This window comes from Delphinus delphis, chromosome 3 (assembly GCF_949987515.2).
Source record: "Delphinus delphis chromosome 3, mDelDel1.2, whole genome shotgun sequence".
NCBI classification, from domain to species: Eukaryota; Metazoa; Chordata; class Mammalia; order Artiodactyla; family Delphinidae; genus Delphinus; species Delphinus delphis.
Window position 1 is genome coordinate 85,369,860 of NC_082685.1, and position 26,682 is coordinate 85,396,541.

At 36.4% G+C, this 26,682-nt stretch overlaps 1 protein-coding gene and 1 non-coding gene across 5 annotated transcripts in view; both read left to right on the top strand.

Moving 5' to 3' along the window:
* Positions 1-26,682, top strand: part of FBXL17 (F-box and leucine rich repeat protein 17) — a 471,962-nt gene that overhangs the window by 310,808 nt on the left and 134,472 nt on the right. For all 4 annotated transcript variants that reach the window (XM_060009049.1, XM_060009051.1, XM_060009050.1 and 1 more), the window contains one exon: positions 3,709-3,785. In XM_060009049.1, the coding sequence (XP_059865032.1) occupies positions 3,709-3,785 (77 nt within the window). The remainder of the gene's footprint in view (positions 1-3,708; positions 3,786-26,682) is intronic.
* LOC132423810 (U6 spliceosomal RNA) lies at positions 1,404-1,510 on the top strand. Its single transcript, XR_009519113.1, has one exon. It is a non-coding gene; the product is annotated as a U6 spliceosomal RNA (small nuclear RNA).

Below are 26,682 nucleotides of genomic sequence, written 5' to 3' on the forward strand. Positions count from 1 at the left end.
TTCTGCATTTTTCCACTATGCCATATTCCTATATTATGAATTTGTTCTTAATAATCTTACAGATTATTACTTTCCCTAAGGATATTGTTCTTTTCCCAAGTTTCGTAATTCCTTAGGTTGTCATGCATGAAATAGAAAATCTTCGAATGCACTGACCCATGGAAAATGTTGGTCATATGGTATTCTGAGGTTTATCCTTAGGGATGGTGGGGACGGGTAGGGGGATAATGGGAAAATTTTGAATTCTGGATTCTGAGTTTAGGAATTCATGGCTTACCCTAGGGACAAAACTATAATTAATCACTGAGATTAATGCATATTCTCCTATTTGATATCTGTGAATAGGAGAGGGGATGGAGAAGCAAAGGTTTTAAATGTGGTCTTTGGTTCTTTCACTCTCCTCACAGACCATGACTTTGCAAACATTCCTCCCATTTTTGGGTATCATTTTTAATACCCCTTAAAAATTTACATGAATACCTGTAGTCAAGGTGTAAATAATTACTAAGCCTTGTTTGTTGCCTGCATACAGTCTATGCAGTGAACTGGGAAATTCTCTGATGTTAATACACTAAAGGCCACAACTAAAGCCAAGACTCTTGAAACAGAGTAGATTTAGAGTAAATGTGGTCAACAGACTTGTGTTAGGGTACCTCCTGTAAATATATTCTAGAATGGACTCTAAAAGTTTTAGAAGGAAAGGACAGTCACCAGCGTGGTCTCTCATCATGACTTGCTATCACTACAAGCTGCCTGGGAAACTAGGTAGGCCTAGACGAATCACAGGACTTAAGACACTAGCCAGGGACCTGATGTGGGGTTCCATTTTCACCAATTTGCAGTAACAGGATAATATAAACCACTTCCATTTTCAACTCTCAAAAAAACAGCTATTTTACCTATTTATTTGAACCACTCAATTTTGTGTGTTAATATGATATTGAGTTTCAGTCCAGGTTCACAGAACTTGGGACTTCTCAAATATCACATCCATGAAATATGTGATATTTAAATTAAAAAAATAATTTTTGCCAAAAATCTTCCAGGGAATACTTTTTTTTCCTCCGTGAATTCCTATTTGCGGAATAGTTTTACGTTGTGCATAACTTCTAGCACACTGGCTGTGATTACAGGGTAATTAAAAGTATTCGGAAAACCTTATGTGACGGAACTTTTTTCTTTTTGCGGTACGTGGGCCCTCCACCGCTGCGGCGCCTCCCGCTGCGGAGCACAGGCTCCGGACGCGCAGGCCCAGCGGCCACGGCCCACAGGTCCAGCCGCTCCGCGGCACGTGGGATCCTCCCGGACCGGGGCACGAACCCGTGTCTCTTGCATTGGTAGGCGGGCTCCCAACCACCGCGCCACCAGGGAAGCCCGTGACTGGACTTTTAAAAACAGAGCAAGTGCTTGCTTCGGCAGCACATACACTAAAATTGGAATGATACAGAGAAGATTAGCATGGTCCCTGCGCAAGGATGACACACAAATTCATGAAGCGTTCCTTATTTTTTAAATAATTAATTAATTAATTAAAAAAACATTTAAACAAAAGAACAAAAATCCTAGGTGATCCTTTGTAAAAGCAAAGTGCTTTTCTCTTATGTTTCTCTTTTTTTTCCTCTAAAAGATATGTACTGTACTGTTTTTTATTTCTTAATCACATGTTTTCTCTTGGCTATTGCCCCTTGAGTAAGCTAAATATATGTGTAATATCTATTCATAACTTTCTCTGTCATGTAGGGAGGAAACCTGATGCTCAAGGCCTTTCATCAGTTTTAGGACAGTTTTTATCCAGTGATTGATTATCTGATTTTATGTGAATACCGGTTTTTGTTGCCTATGAAATAGCATTTGATCTGGCTTGTACACTGAAATCAATTTGTGTTTGCTGTCTGTAGTCTGCTCTGTGTGTCTTTAATGTTCTCGTGTGCTTGTAGCATACCTATTAATATAGAATCAAGTGGCAGGAACACAAATAGAATATTGTATTTGCTTAGAGTTTTTCCATAATCAGATGTAAAATCAGGTGTTTTGAACTATTTGAAAAGACCATGAGAACAAAATAAATGATATGAACATTATTTCTGCACTAACTTATTTCATTTTGTGGTGGTCATACAAAATGTTGGATCTGCTAACTTTTTTGGTAGGTAATGGAGGAGGACAGAGAGCTATGCATATTCGATACAGTAGAAAGTAGACTTTTTATTAACTATTTATAATATAATCATCTAGGGCCTTTATTTTATCCTTAGTATGTGAAAATTAGTTTTTAAAGTCATATGTAAAACATGGTTGTTGCCTGTAATGTTTTATTTTCCCTTTTCTTATGGCTTTATTCAAATATTACAGTAAAGCGAAATGACACGGAATTAGGTTTAAAAATTTCCCTTCATAATAACCTGTATCAATCATAATTACATTGTTACTGTTTTAAGTTTTCTGTTGTAACCATGGAAGAGCTTACCCATTTTTATCATATACCTTTTTTTTTTTAAATAGCCAAAAAAATGTCTATTCAGTTATTCTGAGGAACTTAGAAATGTTTATCATTCCATTAAAACAATATTCTATAAAAATATTTTTAAAAGAAAAATATGTCTTCTCTATAATTAATTTAACCTTCAGTAATAAATTATGTGAAGTAAAATTGTATAAAATTTCCTGACATTTTATGAAGATACTTACAAATAAGCCAGACAGCAAATAAAATATCTGGAAGACAGAGATGGATACTCAGTAATTTTTTGATGGATTACACACATAGGTATCAAATTACTTGATCCTTACTTTCTAGAAAAGGTTAATGACTCTTTTTGCTTTTACCCTTTTACTTAACTGTTATTTATAAAGATTAAAACAGGAGCTGCATTGAAGGATGCATCTGCCAATGTGTCAGTTTGACTGTACAGGTTTTTCTGATAATTCAGGGGACTGAGCCACACTGTTAATCATTGTGTTCAAAGTTCATTCAATTCTGTACTACATGTTCCACTACGGCCATTAGAGCAGAGTACACCATTCAAAAACCTTTTAACTGAAATGAAACCAGAAAAGACTTTAAATCTTACATATCTATATCTATATTATGAATATGGCCTATATGTATGCAACAATTCATTTAAAATGTTAAGAGTAAAACATTTTAAAGTAAAAGATTTTAAAGTTCTTATGTGTACGATTTTTCTTTCATCTTTAATCAGTGTTACAGATTTTGAAAACATTTTTATTTTGAATAAAATTTCACAAAATGTGTACTTCAGTGTTATCAAAGTCCATCATTAATAATTAAACAATGAGCAATATTACCATTCTTTTATAATAACCATCTGTCTATATTCTACACTTTAATTACATTATTTTTTATGTAAATAACATATGTTCATTATATAGCACATGTTTACTAATCCTTTATTACCAAATGTAATACTACTCTTACAGGAATATCTCTCTTTCATCACTTTGGTTTTAAAAGATGTGCTAGGCATAAATGTATTTAATTGAAGTCATTTAGGTATTAGAGCACTTGAGTTTAAAGCAGGGAATATAATACCTTTTCCTGAAACACCTTGAAAGAGGTTTGTTGAAAGGAGAGAGCTGTGGCATTCATCAAACGCTGACCTCTTCCTGTTACAGTCCTGGCCAAACTCTTGCTAATTTAACTTGAAACGCATTAGTGTAACTCACCATTTTTTGTATGTGTTTTAGGTGTGTGGAGGTCATTGCAAAGGAAGGACAAAACCTGAAAGAGCTGTATTTGGTGTCCTGTAAAATCACAGATTATGGTATGTAATGAGCCATTGTCCTAATCATTTTCAAGAATAAAAAGGTACAGGATCTTTGAAAGCTTTTTTAAAAGAAATCAAAAGCTACTAACTCATAGAGACTATGAGTTTTATCTTTACTTGTAGTCTCTGATCACACCCCCCCGAATCAAGAAATCATGAAAATGGAACCAGAGTAAAAATGAACATGTATATCAGTTTATCACCACATGTAATCATACACACATATGTGCACATGCACATACACACACAGGATTAAAAAGTATGGCTAAAATTGCTGTATGATGAAAATAAATACTAGGATAATTACATATTTGATATAATAAATATAAAGTAACTATTACATTGAGTTGATTTGCTTAATGTCATGTAAAATGCATTCTTGTGCCATTCCAAATGCCAACCTTCTTAATGCCTTAAATTCTTTAAAACGCTGGAAACTTCCAATAGGAAGTTCAGATATACAGGAAGTAAATGGTATACATTTGTTTGTAAGAGTTTAAATTATCTTAATTTTAAATATCCCTTTAAAGTGGAGAAAAGCAAGTTGTTTTTTAAAAATATGAAAAGTATGAAATCATCCTATTGGAGTAATAAAGAAAAGTAAGCTAGCCTTTCCTTTTTCATTCAGCTTTATATATTTTTTCCTATTAATTTGCATATGTAATCCAAATACAGAGTTTTAACTAATTATTTGGCTTTATGGGAGACTGAAATGGTTTCCATTTTTCTTTTCTGATTTTTAAATTTGTTCCTTTAAACTGGAGAATATGCTTTCTGCCTTGAAGGGAACTAATAATCCATTACGTTTTTTATTGTTAACTCCAACATATGCTAATAACCGACTCCAATCCTAAGATGTCATACTGACCATCTGCCCTGGGTGGGAGAGTTGTATTTTATCAGCTACTAAATTCATCCTTTGGAAAAATTCTATGGAAGCTGTAACAAAAAATAACATAAAGGATTTGGCTTGAAAACCCTAATTTCTTTTCAAAGTTTATTTTTTGAGAATGGTAAATGTCTTACATGGATTTATCTATAATGTTTCTGGGTGTTGTCTTTTTCCTAACTATACCATGAGAAAGGAGTGTTTTGATATATTTTCTTTTTACTTGTAGTTTGTTTTCTGGTTTGGCGTATTAGATTGCCACTTAGATACAGTAACTCTAAAACCTCCAATATCTCCCTATTGTCTAGGCCTTAGAGTGTTCTCTCTGCCCAACACAGGGCATATCCTCAATACCTGTAGATTTGTTAATTAACTAGTACATTCATACGTTGCAAACTCTTTACTTGGCATTCAAGATCCTTTACCATTAGTCTCCTACCTGCCCCTCCAACCTTACTTTATATTTCTCCCTTTTACCTGTTTGCTGTCAATGTCAGATTGCTAATTGCCAGGAGAGCTATGGATTAAGTTCCTTAGAACTTTTCAAGGTCCTGCAGTGGAAAATGTTGCTAAAGTTACACTCTGTCCCAGTACCAGTTAAGTTAGCCAGTGCAAAGAAGTGTTCCAGAAGATACGGAAAAGAGAAAAACCTTTGGACTTGGGACAGATCTGGGATCGAGTTCTGTCTTCGTTCCTTGTTCTTTGGCCTTAGGGAAGTTCCTTCGCGTCTCTGAGACTGTTTCCTCATTTGTGAATTGACTTCATGCTCCTGTGTGTGTACCTGGTACCTAGTCTAATGATTAGCACAATGTATACTGCTGAGAAAAATTGCTTTCCTACAGGAGTGGGACAGAGAAAAGATTCACACAAAATTCTTCTACCTCCTTTCCTTTCCTTGGAAGGAAGGAAGGTTTATTGCTATTGTTTATTGCTATTGTTTAGTGATATTCTCAGGTTCTGATATTTTGAGATCTCAGGATTTTTTTTCTCCTGGTGAGGTGAAAACGGTTAGAACTTTGCCCATGTGGTTTGCATTTATTCCTATCTCTGAATTATTTAGGTCAGCGGTTCTCAACCCTCTCTGCACATTAGGATCACCTGGGGAGTTTCTAAAGCATTCAGATGCCTGGACCTTACACAAGACTAATTAAATCAGAATTTCTAGGAGGTGGTGCCCAGGCAATAAAACCTGTCTAAATGTTGTCAATGTCAGCCAAAGTTGAGAACCACTGATCTAGTCTAGTTGAGAGGAAGTAGAAGTGAAACTTTTGAGGACTTCCTTCCTCCACCCAGACATGAAATCTATCACGGTTTTTTTCATACCTCAGTCCCTCCAGCTTTCAAGCTCTCTGCCCCACCTAGTCTCTCTTCCTTCTTCCGTGAGGTTTTAGGTGTTCTAAGGATTTGTGATGAAAGTCTCTGTGCATCTGTTGGTTCTGTTTTTCAAAATGTTTGGGCACAGTTGAGGATGAGGGGGAAAGGTCAATAGTTCATGAGATTTTACTATAATTGCTACTTGATTTTAAAATTAAAAGAAGTTACTAAACACTCAGCTCAGTGCATCTTTTTTCCTCTGGTACCATGCCAATAACACGTGAACAATTTTTGTCAAAAAGACAGCAAGAAAGATTCTTCATTGTAACCAGAGAAACGGCATGTTATTGGAGGTCATTGCTCTACTAGGGGAGGCTGTGATCCCTTGCCCTGTGTTAATTATAAATTTTAAGAAGGAAAAGCAGATGCTTTCTTCCTTCTTTAACTGGATAATTAAAGACATACTCTGTGGGACTTTTTGATTTTTGAGGCTACTTAGAAATTGTAAAATTTGATGTACACCTGATACCAGGGGAATTTCATCCTTCAAGAGACTACTCCCTAATTCTGCTTCCTATTGCTTTGCTCATATTCTAGCTAGTCTTCTCCTCACCTCCTTTTTCTTTGGTGCTGTGTTCGTACATGCATTCAGTACTGTATCCTGAGATTTTTGAAGTGTTTTTGCAGGATGCATTGATTCAGAAACAGCAGCTCTCCTGGCTTATCATTTGTAATTTTTCTCAAGATTCTCACAGTTGTTGAGTGTAGTATTATAGTACTTAGCAACACCTGCCCAGGCTGTTAGGAAGCTATGTTCATTTTTTTTTAATTAATTTATTTATTTTTGGCTGCATTGGGTCTTTGTTGTGGTGCATGGGCTTCTCATTGCGGTGGCTTCTCTTGTTGTGGAGCACAGGCTCTAGGTGCACAGGCTTCAGTAGTTGTGGCACACAGGCTTAGTTGCTCCGCAGCATGTGGGATCTTCCCGGACCAGGGCTCGAACCCATGTCCCCTGAATTGGCAGGCGAGTTCTTAACCACTGCGCCACCAGGGAAGCCCAGTTATGTTCATTTTAATTGATATATGATACAGTTGTCATGAAGAAAACTATCATTCTAATAGGTTTCTTATTCCCCAGATTGAACATAGATCTTTATGGTAAAGGATAACAATTATAAACAAATCAATAATTCAGGCACAGCTAAATGGAAAATACAGTCTTGGGAAATTGCTCCCTAAAGAGAAATCTAATATTGTCACTCTTCTGTCACTAAACAAATAAATGTTATAAGTAGTATCGTGGGAAAAAAACTCAAACTGAGTCAGAGAAGTAGGTTAGAATTCGCCTCTTCTTTTCTTTGTGACCTTGAGCAAGTTACTTAACCTCTTAGTTTTGTCATCTGTTAAGCACATGATAATACACACCATAAAAGGTAGTGAAAATGAATATAAAACATCTGTGTTGTGCCTGGTGGCATAGTGGACACTCACTAATTGGCAGTTTTTATAATTACAGAATCATCTCTTTTTCTGAAGAAGAATTAGCCCTCCTCCTCCAAGTGTGGCTTTCTGTTTATGGGAATCATTATTTAGAAGTTTGACCTGTATTAGTCTATACATGCCTAGTTGACTTCCACACCTAAGCTATCTAAACCAGATTCTTATTAGTGGGGAATAAAAAGAAAGATGCAGCAAAAAGTATAAAATCTTTAATTTGTCTCCCTATCTTAGGTTTCTTCCCTATCTCTTCTCTATGTTACCTTCATTTTTGTTTGGATAATTTTCTCTTGGCTTCCCGTATGCTTTTGTTTTTTGTTCTTATAATAATTTATCAACTAATAATTTCCAACCAACCTTTCTGCTCACCTTCAAACACTTTTCTGTTGAAAATTCTCCTCCTTCAGAACAGTGTATCCTTAGGATTAAAGGGAAAACAACTTGTATCATTCAAGCCTACAGAGGTCAGAGCCAGTCTTACTCCAGCTGCAAGGCATAGAACATGTGGTATAGTAAATGGGATGGATGAATAAAGCCCGTATCTCCATTAGCATCTCCGTAGTGAAGGTTACCAGTGTGACCCTGTGTTAGGGAGCAGTTGTAAAAAGGACCCAGGTTCCTTTCTGGGTTGTTATCACATTTCCTTTGACTTTATTTAGCACTCCTCAGGACCCTTGAAATACACTCTAGAGGATATCTTTTTGCTTCCCATCTCAAGTTGTCAAATAACCTTTTAATTAAAGAGGACTGTAAACACTCAACTACTGACATCGATGTCTGGGGCCTACAAGTCTCTGACAACCCACAGGCTCATCTGGGCCGCTCCACATTCTCCCGTCACTCCCGCAGGCCCTGGGGCTGCTCTCTGAGGACAGTCTTTGACTGCCCCTTACTCTGCTTGCCAATGCGCTTCTGCCTGATCTGGGCCTTTTAAACCTAACCCCAAGGCTTGCCATAAAAGCTTTTGGATTGCTCTGGGCAAAAGGTCTTCCAAGACAAGGAGGTCATTTGTTCCAGTGGTTATCATGTGAGATGTCATTTCAGTTGGTCTGCCACACGACAGACGTGATGTATATTCATTCTGTTAACAAATATTGATTCAGTACCTACTATGTGCTGGGCTCTGTGCTAGAGGCAGGACATGTAGTTTCTGCATTCCTGGAGCTTTCACCCTGTTGGGATCCAGAGGACAGGGCTGGCCTGCTTATTAAAAAGAAAGAGAAAAAACAGGTAATGCATCTTCTTCCAGACAAGAAGAATGGCAGGGAGTGCCAGCAGCCATAAATCTTTGCTTTGGTCTAACCCATGCCTCACCCCAGCCTTGTTGGCCTTCTGACGCTATTGAAAGATTAATAAGTTGTACATTCGCTACCTCTTCTTGGAATACCAGACCTCTTTAGCTATTAGTTAATCCAAATTGGGATCTGGGTTACATTTTCAAAATAAGCACACTGAAGAAACAAAAAGAGATCCCAAGAAGCATTCTGGGTTATACTAGTATCAGGAGTGTTTCTTTTTTTTTTTTTTTTCTTGCCAAACCAACACTGATATATTATTCAAGAAAAAAATCTTATACCAAAAATAATTTTGCTCTTTCTTACACCATCTTATTTTTCATATTATTAGGTATGCATTACATACAGTGATGTTCCATTTAATATTTAATTCTTGGTTCTTTTCCTTTTATGTTTTGTTTCATTTTCAAATTGTATTTCAGACTGCTCCAAGGTTGCTGGGTAAGATTCAACTCCTTTTGTCAGCAGGAATAACTCTAATAGTTGTAAAGTGACAGAGAAGAACTTTAGAAAATACAGTTGCAAGTCAAAAAGAATGTCTTATTGTTTACTGTTGATTATTCACTTTCTCTCCATTCTGTCATTTAAATATAGATAGCTTTTATTGTTTCTAACAAAATAGTACTAAATTGCTAAATCTTCTACTGTTGCAAATTCACCTTGTTTTTATGCCCATCTTAAAAGTTATTGCTCTCCACTTCTAATTCTTTCATTCCTGGAATTCCTCACTATTGTATTTATGTGTCTACTGTTATACTTAGCAAGTGTTATTTTCTCTTTTTTCTTTCTTTTCAGTAATTGTCATGATTTTTAACCAAAAAATTGGTATTTAATTATAACTGTTTTCTAAATGCTTTTTTTTTTTTTTTTCCGCTCAACAGCAAAGAAATTGTTGACTTTCTTCCCTATTTCCTAGGTCATCCTAAGCCTGCAGCTATATAACCCTGAAATAAAAGACTGAACAATAACCATGCTTATCATAATAGACTTTTCATAATAGACTTTCATCTCAAATGTATTGAGAAGCACTTCCTTTTTTTTTTTTTGCGGTACACGGGCCTCTCACTGTTGTGGCCTCTCCCGTTGCGGAGCATAGGCTCTGGACGCGCAGGCTCAGTGGCCATGGCTCACGGGCCCAGCCGCTCCGCGGCATGTGGGATCTTCCCGGACCGGGGCACGAACCCGTGTCCTATGCATCGGCAGGTGGACTGTCAACCACTGAGCCACCAGGGAAGCCCGAGAAGCACTTCTTAAGACGTTTGGTTTTTTTTTTAATAAATTTATTTATTTTATTTATTTATTTTTGGCTGCATTAGGTGTCCGTTGCTGCGCGTGGGCTTTCCTCTAGTTGCAGGAAGCGGGGACTACTCTTCATTGCGGTGTGCAGACTTCTCATTGCAGTGGCTTCTCATGTTGCGGAGCACGGGCTCTAGGCACGCGGGCTTCAGTAGTTGTGGCTCACGGGCTCTAGAGCACAGGCTCAGTAGTTGTGGTTCACGGGCTTGGTTGCTCCGTGGCATGTGAGATCTTCCCAGACCAGGGCTCGAACCCCTGTCCCCTGCATTGACAGGCGGATTCTTAACCACTGCGCCACCAGGGAAGCCCTTAAGGCATTTATTTTAAGAAAAGTCTCCCATAACCAATTCAAAGGCCATCTCTAGCTTCCTATATAATAGGGTTCTTTTTTTTTTGACTAAGGAATCTTCTAACTTACATGTAAAAGACGAATGGACCGGTTTCTGTGCTTGCCCCTGAACTTTCTTACACCTCCAAATACATGAATATTGTTGCTGCAAATTATTTAGTTTATTAATTTTTATAGCCAAATACTCTATTTCCATATACAACCGAATCACTAGCTAAAATATTAACTTTCCCACTTTCCTTCTCTCAACTGCTTTTAGCATTTCTAAAATAGAGTGTTTGATTTTAGTATTAATTAGCTGTTTTACTGTTAATCTTATGAAGGAGTCCTGTTACAGATAAAAGAAATTTATCCCAAATCACATGAAAAGTAATTTTTTGGAGTTCCTATTTTTAACCCCCACTGCTTAGTACCCTTAAGTATGCAGACTAAGCATTTGTTTTCCTTGAAATATGCTGTAATATAAATAGTGTCATTATTGACCATTATCAGTATTGTATCAGCAATGAGTAGATCTAAAGGGGACTACAATAAACACCAAGATAACTGCAATAATACTAAATTTCTAGTATCCCACAAAATAAACAATCTTCTAATGTTTAAAACTTCTTAAAAATAGAAATTTTGAGTGGTAATGAGTCCTCTATTACAAGAGTTATTCACACCGAGACAATCTCTCGAAAAGAATATGGAAAGATGGAAGCACTAGGTAAGGAATTGACGTACATAATGTTTAAATTTCTTTCTAATCCTGGGATTTATACTGGACCAGTTCCATTTTTGTTTCATTCAGCAAATGTTTACTGTATGTGTACTAGCTGGGTGCTGAGGAGAATACAGAGATGGGTGAGAAGTATCTACGCTTACATAGAGAAAGAAGACATAAGCAGTGAAAATGTTTTCCAACCTATTAAGCAACATGATGGTGTCAATTTTTTTTTTTAACAAATAGGCCCTACAAGATGTAGGGGCTCAGGAGGACAAGGTCATAAGAGGCTGAAATCTTTGGGGAAGGATTTTTGTTGGAGGAGGCATGGGAGGACAGATATGAGAAGCAAGGGCATTTGAGGTAGTACAGCCTTAGGAAAGACTCAGAGCAAGAGCAGGTGTCTGAATGGATGAGTTTGTATGCATTGGTTAATCTAAAGAAAGAGCAGAAATCATCCAAAGTGATTACGTGCACACACAGGCAAATTTTGAAGAAACCTTATGAAAATATTCTAGTTGAAAATTCAGGGTAAGTTCCAACTTTCATCTAGACTTTTCCTGTCTTATTCACCATTCCCATGGTAACAACTTCACTTAACATATATAAAAGGAAACACTACTTTGGGTTTTAACTACTAATCAAGTACCCAGTTCAATTGACAGAAGTCAAGTGTACATTTTCATAATAATATAATAGAATAGTTACCATTTATTGGATATTTTCTGTGGGGCATTATTCATTTAATCCCCTTAGATATGGACTGTTAGTATTCAAGCCTAGAGATGTGGAAACTGCGGCTAGGAAACCCTCAGGTTCACACTGTCTGTGAATAACCATATGGTATAGATTCAGTGTTAAATATCTCTTGGATAACCACTCATAGGTCAGTGATATACTTAGTAGTATTTATTACTAGAAAGCTTTGTTGGATTTTCCCGGTTGTCAAAGCTTAAACAAAGGTAACTGAATCCCATGATAACCATGTTTGTCCATCTGTGTGTAAAAAAACAATGTCGCAAAGCAGCTACCCCATGAGATCTAATTATATAGTTATAGAACTTAATAGGTTTAATGTGCTTATTCACTATAACTTTGTTGTGCTGCCACCAAATATCAGTTATATTCTATGATTAAACATTCCCTAGCTGGAAGATAGAGACTCTCATTGATATTGTGTATTCATGTATTCAATAAATGTTTTCTTAATTATTTCAGAACTGTATATAATTCTTCATGAGTTAAAATTTTTTCCTATACTCTCCTTCTAAATTATTACCAAAAGCTTATGAAGGAAGCAGAAATATTACTTTTTTAATAGATGAGAAAATTGAGCCCAACAGGTTTTAATTAATTAACAAAACTGGAACTATAATCTCCTCACTCCAAATCGTTTACTGGATTATGTGCAGATAACTTCTTAAATTTCTCTGCTTTTCATATAGAAATAATTTCTTCATTTAAATGATCCTTTAAAAGCAATTTTAGTTAATGCCAAATGACATGTTTCATAGCATTTTTTTAACATCTTTATTGGAGTATAATTGCTTTACAATGGTGTGTTAGTTTCTGCTTTATAACAAAGTGAATCAGCTATACATATATCCCATATCTCCTCCCTCTTGTATCTCCCTCCCATCTTCCCTATCCCACCCCGCTAGATGGTCACAAAGCACCGAGCTGATCTCCCTGTGCTATGCAGCTGCTTCCCACTACCTATCTATTTTACATATGGTAGTATGTATAAGTCCATGCCACTCTCTCACTTTGTCCCAGGTTACCCTTCCCCCTCCCCGTGTCCTCAAGTCTATTCTCTACATCTGCGTCTTTATTCCTGTCCTGCCCCTAGGTTCTTCAGAACCATGGTCTTGTTTATGGTTTCCTTTGCTGTGTAAAAGCTTTTAAGTTTCATTAGGTCCCATTTGTTTATTTTTGTTTTTATTTCCATTTCTCTAAGAGGTGGGTCAAAAAGGATCTTGCTGTGATTTATGGCAAAGAGTGTTCTGCCTATGTTTTCCTCTAAGAGTTTGATAGTTTTTGGCCTTACATTTAGGTCTTTAATCCATTTTGAGTTTATTTTTGTATGTGGTGTTAGGGAGTGATCTAGTTTCATTCTTTTTCATGTAGCTGTCCAATTTTCCCAGCATCACCTATTGAAGAGGCTGTCTTTTCTCCACTGTATATTCTTGCCTCCTTTATCAAAAATAAAGTGACCATATGTGTGTGGGTTTATCTCTGGGCTTTCTATCCTGTTCCATTGATCTATATTTCTGTTTTTGTGCCAGTACCATACTGTCTTGATTATTGTAGCTTTGTAGTATAGTCTGAAGTCCAGGAGCCTGATTCCTCTAGCTCCGTTTTTCTTCTCAATATTGCTTTGGCTATTCAGGGTCTTTTGTGTTTCCACATACAAATTGTGAAATTTTTTGTTCTAGTTCTGTGAAAAATGCCATTGGTAGTTTGATAGGGATTGTATTGAATCTGTAGATTGCTTTGTGTAGTATAGTCATTTTCACAATGTTGATTCTTCCAATCCAAGAACATGGTATATCTCTCCATCTGTTTGTATCATCTTTAATTTCTTTCATCAGTGTCTTATAGTTTTCTGCATACAGGTCTTTTGTCTCCTTAGGTAGGTTTATTCCTAGGTATTTTATTCCATTTTTTTAAAGTACAGATATTTCTAAAGATACACAGTTGTACCATTCTCAAAAACATAAGCAATTGTTCTCTTCTTTACGTTCTTCCTTAAACCTGGGCTCAGAAGTTCCCGGGGCCTCAGAGTCATCACCTGCATCAGGTGCTCCTTACTTTTCTTCCCTTAGGAGAGCCTCTTCTGAGAATGTCCTCTGAGAAGTCAAAATTGAATCTCTCTTCAATGTGGCTTTGCTCTCTGCCTCCTTTATGCTGTTTAGCATCAGTGCTCCTCATTTTCTGAAATATCATGAGAAGTAGGAGCCGAAAGGGGGTAAAAACCCAAGGGCTGCATCTCTTCCTTCTAAAGCAGTAAATTATATCTACAAGTGCTCTCTTAGGGTCTCACCTTCTCTTTAAGATAATTTAAGATAATTATGCCCTCCCCAGCTGTGTGTTTGACTAAATCTCCTTCACTATTTACTGGTTAATTAGCCTACTTAAGACACTTGGCATCTGATTTATTTTGGGGAAAAAAAAAACAACGGAAAAGCAAAACAAAACAAACGTCCACCAAGTTTCCCATTAGAAAATGATAGTAATGCTCATAGCAAAATATAAATTAAACATTAAACTAGGGCTTCCCTGGTGGTGCAGTGGTTGAGAGTCCGCGTGCTGATGCAGGGGACATGGGTTCGTGCCCGAGTCCGGGAAGATCCCACATGCCGCGGAGCGGCTGGGCCCGTGAGCCATGGCCGCTGAGCCTGCACGTCCGGAGCCTGTGCTCTGCAGCGGGAGAGGCCACGACAGTGAGAGGCCCGCGTAACGCAAAAAAACAAAACAAGAAAAACATTAAACTAATTGATTTTACTGTATGTCTTTCACAAATTAGTCTCACATTGTTATATCCATTAACACTGGTAGGATTAAACCTTACCAGAAGTTCTTTCTCTTTTTATTTATTAGCAGGATTTCCTTATTATTAAGAGCAACTTTCCTTTATTGACTTCTTGGTTTACTTGAGTTCAATTTATATAGGAAAGGAAGGAATGATACTTTCTCTTTATTTACCAGTTTTTAAAATGCTAATTTCATTTCCATTATTCTTCCAAGGTGACCAATGAGGTGTTGTTGTTGCTTTTGTTTAAGTATTATTATAAACTCAATAATCCATTGCAGTTATTTTTAAATTGATAACTCAAATTGTCCTATCTTTTGGTAGTACAAGCTTCTTCAAAATGGTTCCCCTGTCCATTTGACATAGACTGATTATGTCAAGATATGCCCGGCTCATCTTGTGCATTTCATGCTGGAGACATGGCATCAGCCGTTTTTCTAAAGAACTTTGGTTCTTGAATGAATTAGGCTTTTTAAAAAAATGTATCTTCGAAGTCTATGCTGCTCTCTGAATCTTACATCACAGTATTTTCTGTATTTTAAGCCTCCAGCTTAAAACCTATTTTAGATCTCATCACAAGTCCAACTTTTCCATTACAACTCAGTAACATCAGCCCCCTGGGTTTTAGAGAATCCTCATTTAGGGATTCTCAACACACTAGAAATTTCTAGTTCCTTACACAGGCATACCTCATTTTATTTTGCTTTGCCTTATTGCACTTTGTAAATACTGCGATATTTACAAATTGGAGGTTTGTGGCAACCCTATGTCGAACAAGTCTATTGGCACCATTTCTCCAACACATTTGCTCATTTTGTGTCTGTGTGTTGCATTTTGGTAATTCTCAGAATGTTTCAAACTTTCCCTTTATTACTTTATTTCTTATTGTGATCTGTGATCAGTAATCTTTGACGTTCTACTATGACTCACTGAAAGCTCAGATGATGGTTAGCATTTTTTAGCAATAAAGTATATTTTAATTAAGTTATCTACCTTGGTTTTTTTAAACATAATGCTATTGCACACATAATAGACTACATTATAGTATAAACATAACCTTTATACGCACTGGGAAACCAAAAAATTCGTGTGACTTGCTTTATTGCAATATTCACTTTATTGTGGTGGTGTGGAACCTACCCTGCAATAGCTCCGAGGTATGCCTGTATCCAACACTCTCTTAATTCTACCCACATTTTCTGCTTTTGGAGAAATTAGGAGTGGAACTTGGGAAGGAGAGGTACTTTTACATTTTAGCTACCCCATCAATTTTCTGGGGATTTCCTTCTAATTTTGCCTCAGATATTCTGCATTTGTTTTAAGTAAGTCCTAAAATGTGACCTCTTGGACCCATTTGGAAATACGTAGAAAAGTGTTCAAACTGTATGGTGTTACATAATCTTATTCAGGGCTTTTAAACTTCCTTGTTCTACTGTGAAAAATACATTTTGCATTTAAAGTGCTTGTTGGATTTTCACTAAAGTTATTTCATCGCTTACTAGAGTGACTAGCAGTTTGTAAAACACTGCTCTATTTCATCTCCTCAAAGTATAAATAAAAACTAGACCTCTCAGTCAGTGACCTGCTTAAGAGCAGGAAACTGGTGGATTTCCTTGATACAAAATGGACACTGTTCTTGAGGTAGAAGGTGCCAACCTTCCCAAGCTCATCAAATCCAGTGTGTTGATCTTATTATCTATGAAATAAGGAGTTAATATTCCTTTCCTCTCATATCTTTGGGAGTAAGAGAATCGAATAGATTCCCTTTATGATTTCACTTTAGGATAGATATTAAATGGAACTTTCACTTGAGGCAGAAAGGTAGTTTGGTTAATTTAATTTCCTAATTAAGTCAAACTTACTTTTAACTTGAATATGAAACTATTCATTTTAGCCCATATCCTAAAACATTGCCTTGGCTTTTTAAGACTCAGTCAATGCGAATTTGTCTGTCAAATGTTTTCCTTTTCTTGGGTTTATCTGCATGACATTAAATAAATAGTTTGAACTTTTCAACTTTTCAAACAGTTGTGTTGAGTTTGATGTGACTGATCCAGCCTATGTGCCTCTGTATGCAGTGCATGCCCAATGCCTGAAAGCAACTTGTCTTTCATTGAGAATGACTGAGTATGGGCAGAGAAAAGGAGATTTTAAAAATTAGAAATAAGAAGTAAACAAAAAAGTTCTCTCTGTCTTCAGGGAGTTATGGTACTCTTCTATTTTATATATATTAATATGTATGGCTTTTTTAAATGAACTACCTTCATACTGGTATAATGTAAATTTTGCTTGCCAAAAATATTTTATATGGTAAATAATTCTTAGAAGCGGAAAAAAAAAGTATGTAGAAAACTAGCTAAGTAATGTTTGATGAGTGATACTTGTAATATATTTTTAATCATCTCTATCACTTTCTTAGGTTAAATTTCCCATTTTCTTTCTTTCTATTATCTCTTTCCTCACATACGGCTCTAGGAGCTTCTCCAAGAAAGCAGTTTTGCTTTGAAGATATTTCACTTCCTCTCATAAAGGATTCTTCTGTTCTTTTAGATTTGAAATCACAATAATGCCCTCATAGGATCCAGCCCCTTCTTCTGCCCTCTGTTTGAGAATCTTTCTGAAGTCAGCCTTGGAAAGTCAGATTTGGAGATTTGAAGTCCAGAGGTGCTTCTCTGGGGTACTGAGGATGAGACAGTCATGCAGGAAGCAGCTCATGACCAAGACAAAACCATCTAGAATAACACTTTCTGAACATACTTGAGGAGAATATATTTGAAATTTTAAATCATTTATATCCTATAGTAACCAAAAACTTCTTTTAAATGAATGAGAATACAGTAATCTCCCTTATTCATGATTTCAGTTACCCACAGTCAACCTTGGTCCAAAAATATTAAGTGGAAAATTCCAGAAATAAAGTTTGTAAGTTTTAAATTTTGTGCCTTTCTGAGTAGCGTGATGAAATCTTGCACTGTCCCACTCCATCCCACCCAGGAGGTGAATTATCCCTTTGCCCAGTGTGTCCAGGTTGCTTACTGTACCCACCCATTAGTCATAGTAGTCCTTTCAGTCCTCAGATGATTATTGGAGTATAACAGTGCTTGTGTTCAAGGAACTCTTATTTTACTTAATAATGGCCCCAAAGTTGCAAGAGTAGTGATGATGGCAATTTGGATACTCTGTTACTGTGCCTAAAATAATAAATTAAACTTTATCATAGGCATGTATGTATAGGAAAAACCATAGTATATGTAAGGTTCGGTGCTATCCAAGGTTTCAGCATCCTCTGGGGGTCTTGGAACGAATCCCCCACAGATAAGGAGGGACTACTGTTATATCTATGTATTGATAATAGCACATACATATTACAATAGGATATATATGATATATATACATATATATCAGAATAAATAAGATTCAAGCCAATTTTGAACAGCAGTAAGGAACTTAACATTTCAGCTCTACAAAATAAATGAAGAGTTTGAAATTCAATCAGTCCTATTTTATGTTGAGGCAAACGTACTTGGCTTTTCATGAGAATCATACCTTCTGCACTAGTTTACATAAGAAATTGGGTGAAATCCTCTAATGCATTCGTTTTCAACTTCGGGATTACAACACACCTTGCAATCAAGGTTTGCAAAGGATTTTCTTTCTAAAAAATTAGAAATTAGAACAGATTCAGTGACTTCTTCTTTTCACTCACTTGGACTCTGATAATTTCTTCTTGAGTGGCAGAAAGAGAGATAAGTTTAGCAGGCATGCTGAAATTTGCACATAATTTGTGGCTTCTTTGTTGTCAGAGCATTCGGTGTGGTACTTACCAGTATACCATTACTAATTATTTACATGCTTACAAAATATATTATTGTGAAGGCCAGTCCTTTACTCCACATAGGCATATTCTCCTAAAATTTACTTCCACAGTATTTTGGGCTTAGAGCAAATTCAGGGAATGTGCATGAGTATGTGCTACACATGTCAGTATTATCCATCACATTCATCAATCTGTGGAGGAAAACATGGATTCTAGAGCTGGGGGCACTGAGGACAAACAGGGCACCAAACACAGTACAAACCTGGAGAAAGATCCCCCACCCGCCCACAAATTATGCAGAAAGGCAAATTATGTGGAAAAAGCCTTTCAATAATTATACCGCTTTTCTCACATAGCTCATACTTCATCTTTTCGTCAAACAGAATGTTGATTTGAAATCTATTCTAGTCTCTCAAATATATGAAAACATAGAATTTTTAACTTTTTATTCAGGAAAATGATTTTTATTTTTAATAGCCTATATAGCATATACCTTTAAATTAGTTATTTTAAGATACAGCATTTAAATTAGATGCCTACTGTAATTTCTTAAGGTTTCCTGATATATCGCAAGCCTCTTTAAAACAAGTTTTACATGCAGTGGGCTCTACAAATATTTACCTCGTTTTTTTCAACTTCAGGAAACCAGTTGAAAATTTTAGAATTAGACTTTGGAGCTGTGTAGTGTGTTTTCAGACTATTACAAGTCTATCCAAATCTACGACCTGCTAGGCAAGATCGAATCCCTTCCAGCTTGTGATTGTAATATATGATTTGTGCAGACTTGAGTCTGTCTCACAGATGCATTTAGTATTTTCTGAACCGAGTTTCTGTTCTGTGCCAAGCAGGTTTCTAACTGTACGTGTTCAGTCCACTGATCGACTGACTGAGAGCTAAATTATGCTCGCTAACACATACTCAATTCCCAACTAACTACTACAGAAAAGATGGACTCCAGGCCCAAAATTGGACCCTCACTAACAAAGCCTGCTTTCTGCCGCTAGTAATACTCACACAGTGAATGAAAATTCAGTGACCTATATTCTTCCATTTAAACCCTTAAAAATTTAAATTAAAACTTTGTCAACAGTAATTCTACCATACTGAGGCAAAAAGAGCGTTCCCTGCAATCTGGCAGCACTAAATGTAATTCATAACTATCAAAAATCCGTTTTCTCTGCATAACTTTTAAGAACGCTCCTGATGTCTTGAAAATTCCATGCAATTTTCTTTAAAAGTTGCTTTGGAATGCCACTGTGCATCTTGAAGCCCACATACAGTGAGTTAAATTATAGCAATAGCATATTTCTCAAGCACCATATAGTTGCAAATCCTTTATCGTGAAGTACATAGTAAAGGATTTTCTCCTTGAACAGTGAAGGAAGTTGAACTTTGGGGTTGTTTCAATTTAACACATGATGTGCTGCACACTTAAAGATGTGTTTTGCCTTTCCTCCTTTTTCTTCTTTATTCGTTCCTGCTCCCTGTAAAAAGAATTAAGTATGTAATGCTGATTATAAAACTGGATCCTTATTATCACTATTCTCAGAGCACCATTTCCCCAAACTGGCTTATGTAAGTACTTACTTTTCAGTGGGTTAATCTAAATGCAGAGTGGAAGGCTGTTTACTCTTCACCATGTCTACCACGTCTTTGTTAGCACTACCTGTCTTCTCTGACTCAGAACGGGCATCACTATTCACCTAGTTACTCCAGCCAAAACTTAGGTGTCTCTGATGCCTCACTTTTCTTCATACCTCATCAACATGCATTAACAAGCCAGGTCAACTCTACCCTCAAAATGTATCTCGAATAGAGCCAGCTCCACTGATAACTGCACTGGCCACTTAATTGTATCCCCTATTTGTCTTCTCCTTACCTTACAGTCTATCACAGAACAACTACGATGAACTTTCTAAAATATTCTTGGGTGAATGAATGAATTAAAATGTTATTAAAGTTAATTTGTTCATGACTTTAGCAGTATTGTTATCCTGGGTTACATGTAGGGCTAAAACCAAAAGCAATACTAAAAGTTAAACATTTAGGCGCCTTGCCTACCATGAGGTCGTATTAGGTTCAACTAAACACTTAGACATTTAGCTGTTGCACGGGGCACTTGGCACAGTCTACTCAGAAGGGCGAAGGATGGGGACCTCAGCTTGCCATAGGGCAGTGTCGGCTGGTCCTTTTCTGTGGGAGACCTCACAGCAGCCCGTTCCACAGCTCACCCAGCAGCCAGGAAACATCTTCTTTCACCAACCAGGTGAAGGCTTAAGTACCAGGAGATGAGATCCACATTGCATGGGTGTGGGCACTACTATGGCTTAGAAGCTTCAAACCTCTGACAACTAATAATCTTTTAAAACAACCAATAGGCATAGCATCTAGCATCCCTAACAGTTACATGTCCAGTTACAAGAATGAGTGTACTCAGGGAATCTAAGCAGTGGTGTCCCCACCAGGTATTTATAGTTCCCTTAAACCAGACAGATGCTGTCTACCAATTAGGGGATCATTGATACTATAAGCAATGTTGCCTAGCAACATGGTTAATGTACCATTTTTGGAGAACACATCTAGGAAGTTAACCAAAGGTCAGATTCTCATTCAGAAAGGGGACGTTTTTGTTTGTTTGTAGTTTGTTTTTGTTTTTATTCTAGAACATAGGAGAGCTAACCCCAAGAAACTAATTTCTTTTCTGTTCCTTCAGCCAAAGAATTAGGTTGAAAGAGATACATTTTTAATTTACTCAAATATTTAAATTCAGATTACCTAAGTTCTACTTTTGTTATTATAATGAGCATTTAATATTATAATGAGCATTAACTTAAAAATTTGTAATGATGAAGTCATTTAATTAGAAATTAGTTCCATTTTGGAGACTTGGTTTTGACTTGTCATTCTTTCATTACAAACGTAAAAACATCCACACATACCATCCTTATTTCTGCTTGGGGTTTTCTCTTCTCTAAATTAGATCGTAGCTAGTAAATAGTTACAGTTGTTATATATAAAAATATTGCAAAACTAACAAAGTCTACTACCATATATGAAGAGAATTTTTCTTCCTTCTATTCTTAGGTTATTTAGGGCTATGAGGACATCATTCAGATAAAATACCATATAAAACCTCAATCATTTGAGGTTTTATATTTGCAGATCAATTTAATGATTATGTGCATCAGCTAGTTCATAATTCCATGTGTCCATAGTAAATGGAAGTGAGCACAGGTGTTTTTGGTTACCCATCACCTATGACTACTTCGTGATTCAAGGGCTTATGTTCTGTTCCACCTAGCAGATGATGTTACTTCACTAGCCAAATGCTTTAAAATAATTTATTGTGCTCTTTCTCTTTTTCTTTACAACAAATTCATTTTTGCGAGATCTTTCTAAATGGATATTGTTTTTGTTCATGGAAAATTTCAAGGATGTAAGGTTGATTTAAATGCTTTTAACCAATCACTTACCATTAATGCACTGAATCATCATGGAGATGCTGAGAGCAATTTAAGGCTCTGCTATTTGATACCCTCTAGTTCGATTTTATTGTCTTGAGATTCTGGCTATCTCTCTTAATAGAAAGTTGAAGATAGAATTTTTATTCAGTGTATGGATTACATTAGTATAGGATGTTACGAAATTTACCTTTCCATCAAGCATATGTATTAAATTTTAGCAGGAATCACATATCCATTGTCATTTCTGAAATATTGTTACTGTGCTTCTGAGTGTGCCATCTAAGAAAGAGACTTGATTTTCCTTGCTAGACTCTCCGGAAAAAACAAGCAAACAAAAAGATGATTAACATATAGATATAAGTAGAATTCTGCCTTTACAGTGCTGCTAGAAGGAGCCTGTCCTCATGTCCTCCCCACATACTTTCCATTACCAAGTGTAACCGCTTCTTTCTGTTTCCACCCTAGTCTGGTGAAGCCTCAGCAATAAGTATAATCTCCAAAATTTACAAGCAGCTCATGCAGTTCAATATCAAAAAGACAAACAACCCCATCCAAAAATGCGAGGAAGACCTAAGTAGACATTTCTTTCTCCAAAGAAGATAGACAGATTGCCAACAAACACATGAAAGGATGCTGAACATCACTAATTATTAGAGAAATGCAAATCAAAACCATAATGAGGTATCACCTCACACTGGTCAGAGTGGCCGTCATCAAAACATCTACAAACGATAAATGCTGGAGAGGGTGTGGAGAAAAGGGAACCCTCTTGCACTGTTGGTGGGAATGTGAATTGATACAGCCACTATGGAGAACAGTATGGAGGTTCCTTAAAAAACTAAAAATAGGACTACCATATGACCCAGCAATCCCACTACTGGGCATATACCCTGAGAAAACCATAATTCAAAAAGAGTCATGTACCAAAATGTTCACTGCAGCTCTATTTACAATAGCCAGGACATGGAAGCAACCTAAGTGTCCATCAACAGATGAATGGGTAAAGAAGATGTGGCACATATATGCAATGGAATATTACTCAGCCATAAAAAGAAATGAAATTGAGTTATTTGTAGTGAGGTGGATGGACCTAGAGTCTGTCATACAGAGTGAAGTAAGTCAGAAAGAGAAAAACCAATACCGTATGCTAACACATATATATGGAATGTAAGAAAAAACAATGATCATGAAAAACCTAGGGGCAAGATGGGAATAAAGACACAGACCTACTAGAAGGTGGACTTGAGGATATGGGGAGGAGGAAGGGTAAGCTGTGACAGAGAGAGTGGCATGGACATATATACACTACCAAATGTAAAACAGATAGCTACTGGGAAGCAGCTGCATAGCACAGAGAGATCAGCTCGGTGCTTTGTGACCACCTAGAGTGGTGAGATAGGGAGGGTGGGAGGGAGACGCAAGAGGGAGGAGATATGGGGATATATGTATACATACAGCTGATTCACTTCGTTATAAAGCAGAAACTAACACACCATTGTAAAGCAATTATACCCCAATAAAGATGTTAAAAAAAAAAAGTGTATAAGAAGCTTCTGGTTAAACCATCCGTCTGCCTCATCTTCAAGGTTTCCAGAGTGATGTTGTTGTTATTGTTATTATTATTCCCATATACATACCCAGTAATAAGAAAGCAGCTTCCATTTATAGAGCATACCATACACTTATGGCAAATCTGGAAAGGAAGGAGCATTATCCCCATTTTATAGATAAGAAAACTGAGACCCAGGAAAATTCTGTAATTTACCCAAGCCTATGCAGCTAGAAGGCAAATCTAAGTTTATCTGAATCTAAGTTTCATTCACATTCTATTATGTGACTACCCTGACCTTTTTAACTTCGGAGAACTTCGTGTTTTCCACCCACCTTGTTTTGCCTTTCATTATCTCCTTCCTACTTCTCAATTGACACCCCATTTTAACTTGTTACTTTGCTTTGACTGTGGTATATGAAGGTGTCTCTGATTCAGACTGTTGAGTAGTTTGTGCTCAAGCACCAAAGAGCATGAATATTCACTTATCCATTCATTTAATCAAGCAACAAGGGTTTATTGAGTATCTATTATATGTAAAGTAAAGTACTCTGCAAGACATTTTAGTGAGCATGAAGATTGAGATAGACCTGCCTTCTTTTGCCTATGTCCTCCTTGAGAACAAGGCCTGAGAAATATAAGAATGAAGGGAAAAATTTTAAAAAGACCTAAGTAGTTGGAAGTAGTTGATTTCAGGAAGTAGGGTTTGGAAATGAGGACACGTATAGCATGAGACTGCTGGTTGTAGCATTTAACTTATTACTTTTTTTAACAATAAACATGTATTATTCTGATAGAACTAAAACCAAAAGTAAACAAATTTCAAAAAGAAAAGCATTCCAAGCTGTGATGGGACAGTAGGCATGTAGGAAAGTACTACATGTTTCAGAAACGTGAGAGTCTTATGTGGCTAGTGCCTAAGGTGATAGAGGAAAAAAACATAATTCTCTTAACCAATAAATATTTATTGAACACCTAGTTCATGTCTGTCACTGCACTAGATACTGGGGACACAAAGGTAAAATAAATCATAATTCAAAAAGACACATGCACCCCAATGTTCATTGCAGCACTATTTACAATAGCCAGAACATGGAAGCAACCTAAATGCCCATTGATGAATGGATAAAGAAGGTGTGGTACATAAATACAATGGAATATTACTCAGCCATAAAAAGGAATGAAATTGGGTCATTTGTAGAGATGTGGATGGACCTAGAGACTGTCATACAGAGTGAAGTAAGTCAGAAAGAGAAAAACATATATCGTATATTAACGCATGTATGTGGAATCTAGAAAAATGGTACAGATGAACCGGTTTGCAAGGCAGAAATAGAGACAGATGTAGAGAACAAACGTATGGACACCAAGGCGGGGAAAGCAGGGGAGGTGGTGGTGGGATGAATTGGGAGATTGGGATTGACATATATACACTAATATGTATAACATAGATAACTAATGAGAACCGGCTGTATAAAAAAATAAAATGAAATAAAAATTTAAAAATAATAATAAAAAATAAACCTACATTAACACATCAAAAAAAATACTGCATTGCATATTTACAAGTTGATAAGAGAGTAAGTCTTAAAAGTTCTCATCACACACACAAAATTGTAACTATGTGTGGAGATAGATGTTAAGTGAACTTATTGTGGTAACCATTTCACAGTATATACATATATCAAATCATTATGTTGTACACCTGGAACTAATATGTTATATGTTGATTATATCTCAATAATAATTTTTAAAAAGAATAAGAAAAAAAACGACAACACTAGGTTCTTATCTTTATCCTACTCCCTATCAAACTGGTCTTGGCAGGAGCGCTAGACCTGTACAGTATAGTGCGGTGAGTGGGATATATGATGATAGCCATGTACCAGATTCCTGGAGGTCACCTGCGGGTAGCACTGAAGGCAGGGAGAGCTCACCAGCAGACAAGGAGGGAGACAGGGGCAGCAGAGCTATGAGCAAGCTTGGCATGATCGGGGAGGGCGAGGCATTCGCCTGCGGTGGAGAATTCTCAAAGATGAAAGTGGAAAGTTAATTTGGAGTGAGATGTTGGCAAGCTTTAACTCTAAAGATTTTAGACTTTATGCTATAAATGTTGGGAGTTATTGGAGGTGTTTGAGGAGGAAAGTGATAAAATCCAATTTATCTTCCAAAAGAGGACTCTAACAGCGGTGTGAGGATGAGTTGCACTGAGAAGAGATCAGTGGAGAGAGTGATAACAGGAAAGATATTGGAGTAGTTTAGGAAAGAAATGACAAATCTCAGTTTTCTCAAGGTTTTTGTTTGACTTTCTGACCTCAAAAATTTTACATATACATATATATATGTACTGAACTCCATATTCTAGTGACATCTGTGTCATTTAGAATTTATATTTATGTATTAGAATTTATATTTATAGTATATATTTACAATTAAGTTCTTTAAATCTTATCTTGGTAGATCATAATCCTAAAGAGCAAAAACATTTCAGGTAGCAATGTAACATGCTAAATACCTACTGTATAAAATCACATCAGCATCTGTGACTCAAGAAACAGTTTGCACATGGAATTCTTAATGAAGTTCAACCCCTTCTGTTTGAGTCAGAGAGAGTATTTCTCATGTATTGTCACTTGCCTGAGTATCAAATATCTTTGATTCTCATTCTAGGCCAGTACTGTCCAATACAAATGTAATGCAAGCCACAGATTTGAGCTACATATGTAATTTAAAGTTTTCTAATAGCATATTGAAAGAAGTGAAAAGGAGCTGGTGAAATTCCTTTCAATGATATACTTAATAAAATGTAATCAAAATATTATCATTCCATCATGCAATTAATTAAAAATATTACTACCGAGATATTTTACATTCTTTTTTCTTATATGAAGTCTTTGAAATCTGGTGTGTATTTTCCCTTTAAGCACATCTCAATTTGGACTCTCCATGTTGCAAGTGCCCAAGTGCACTAATCGCTGGAGTGGCTACTATATTGGAGAGTGCAGCTCTAGACTAACTATCTTTAATGTAAAACTCCATTTCTGAATTCATTCTAAATTAGTGTAATATGAGAAAAATGGATGTCAGTGTGACTTCTGTTTTTCTTTCTTTGTGGCAAAGATGCAACCAGTCACTGAAAATGGATTTTATTTATTTTATTGACTTGGTGACTCAGGGTGTTAATTC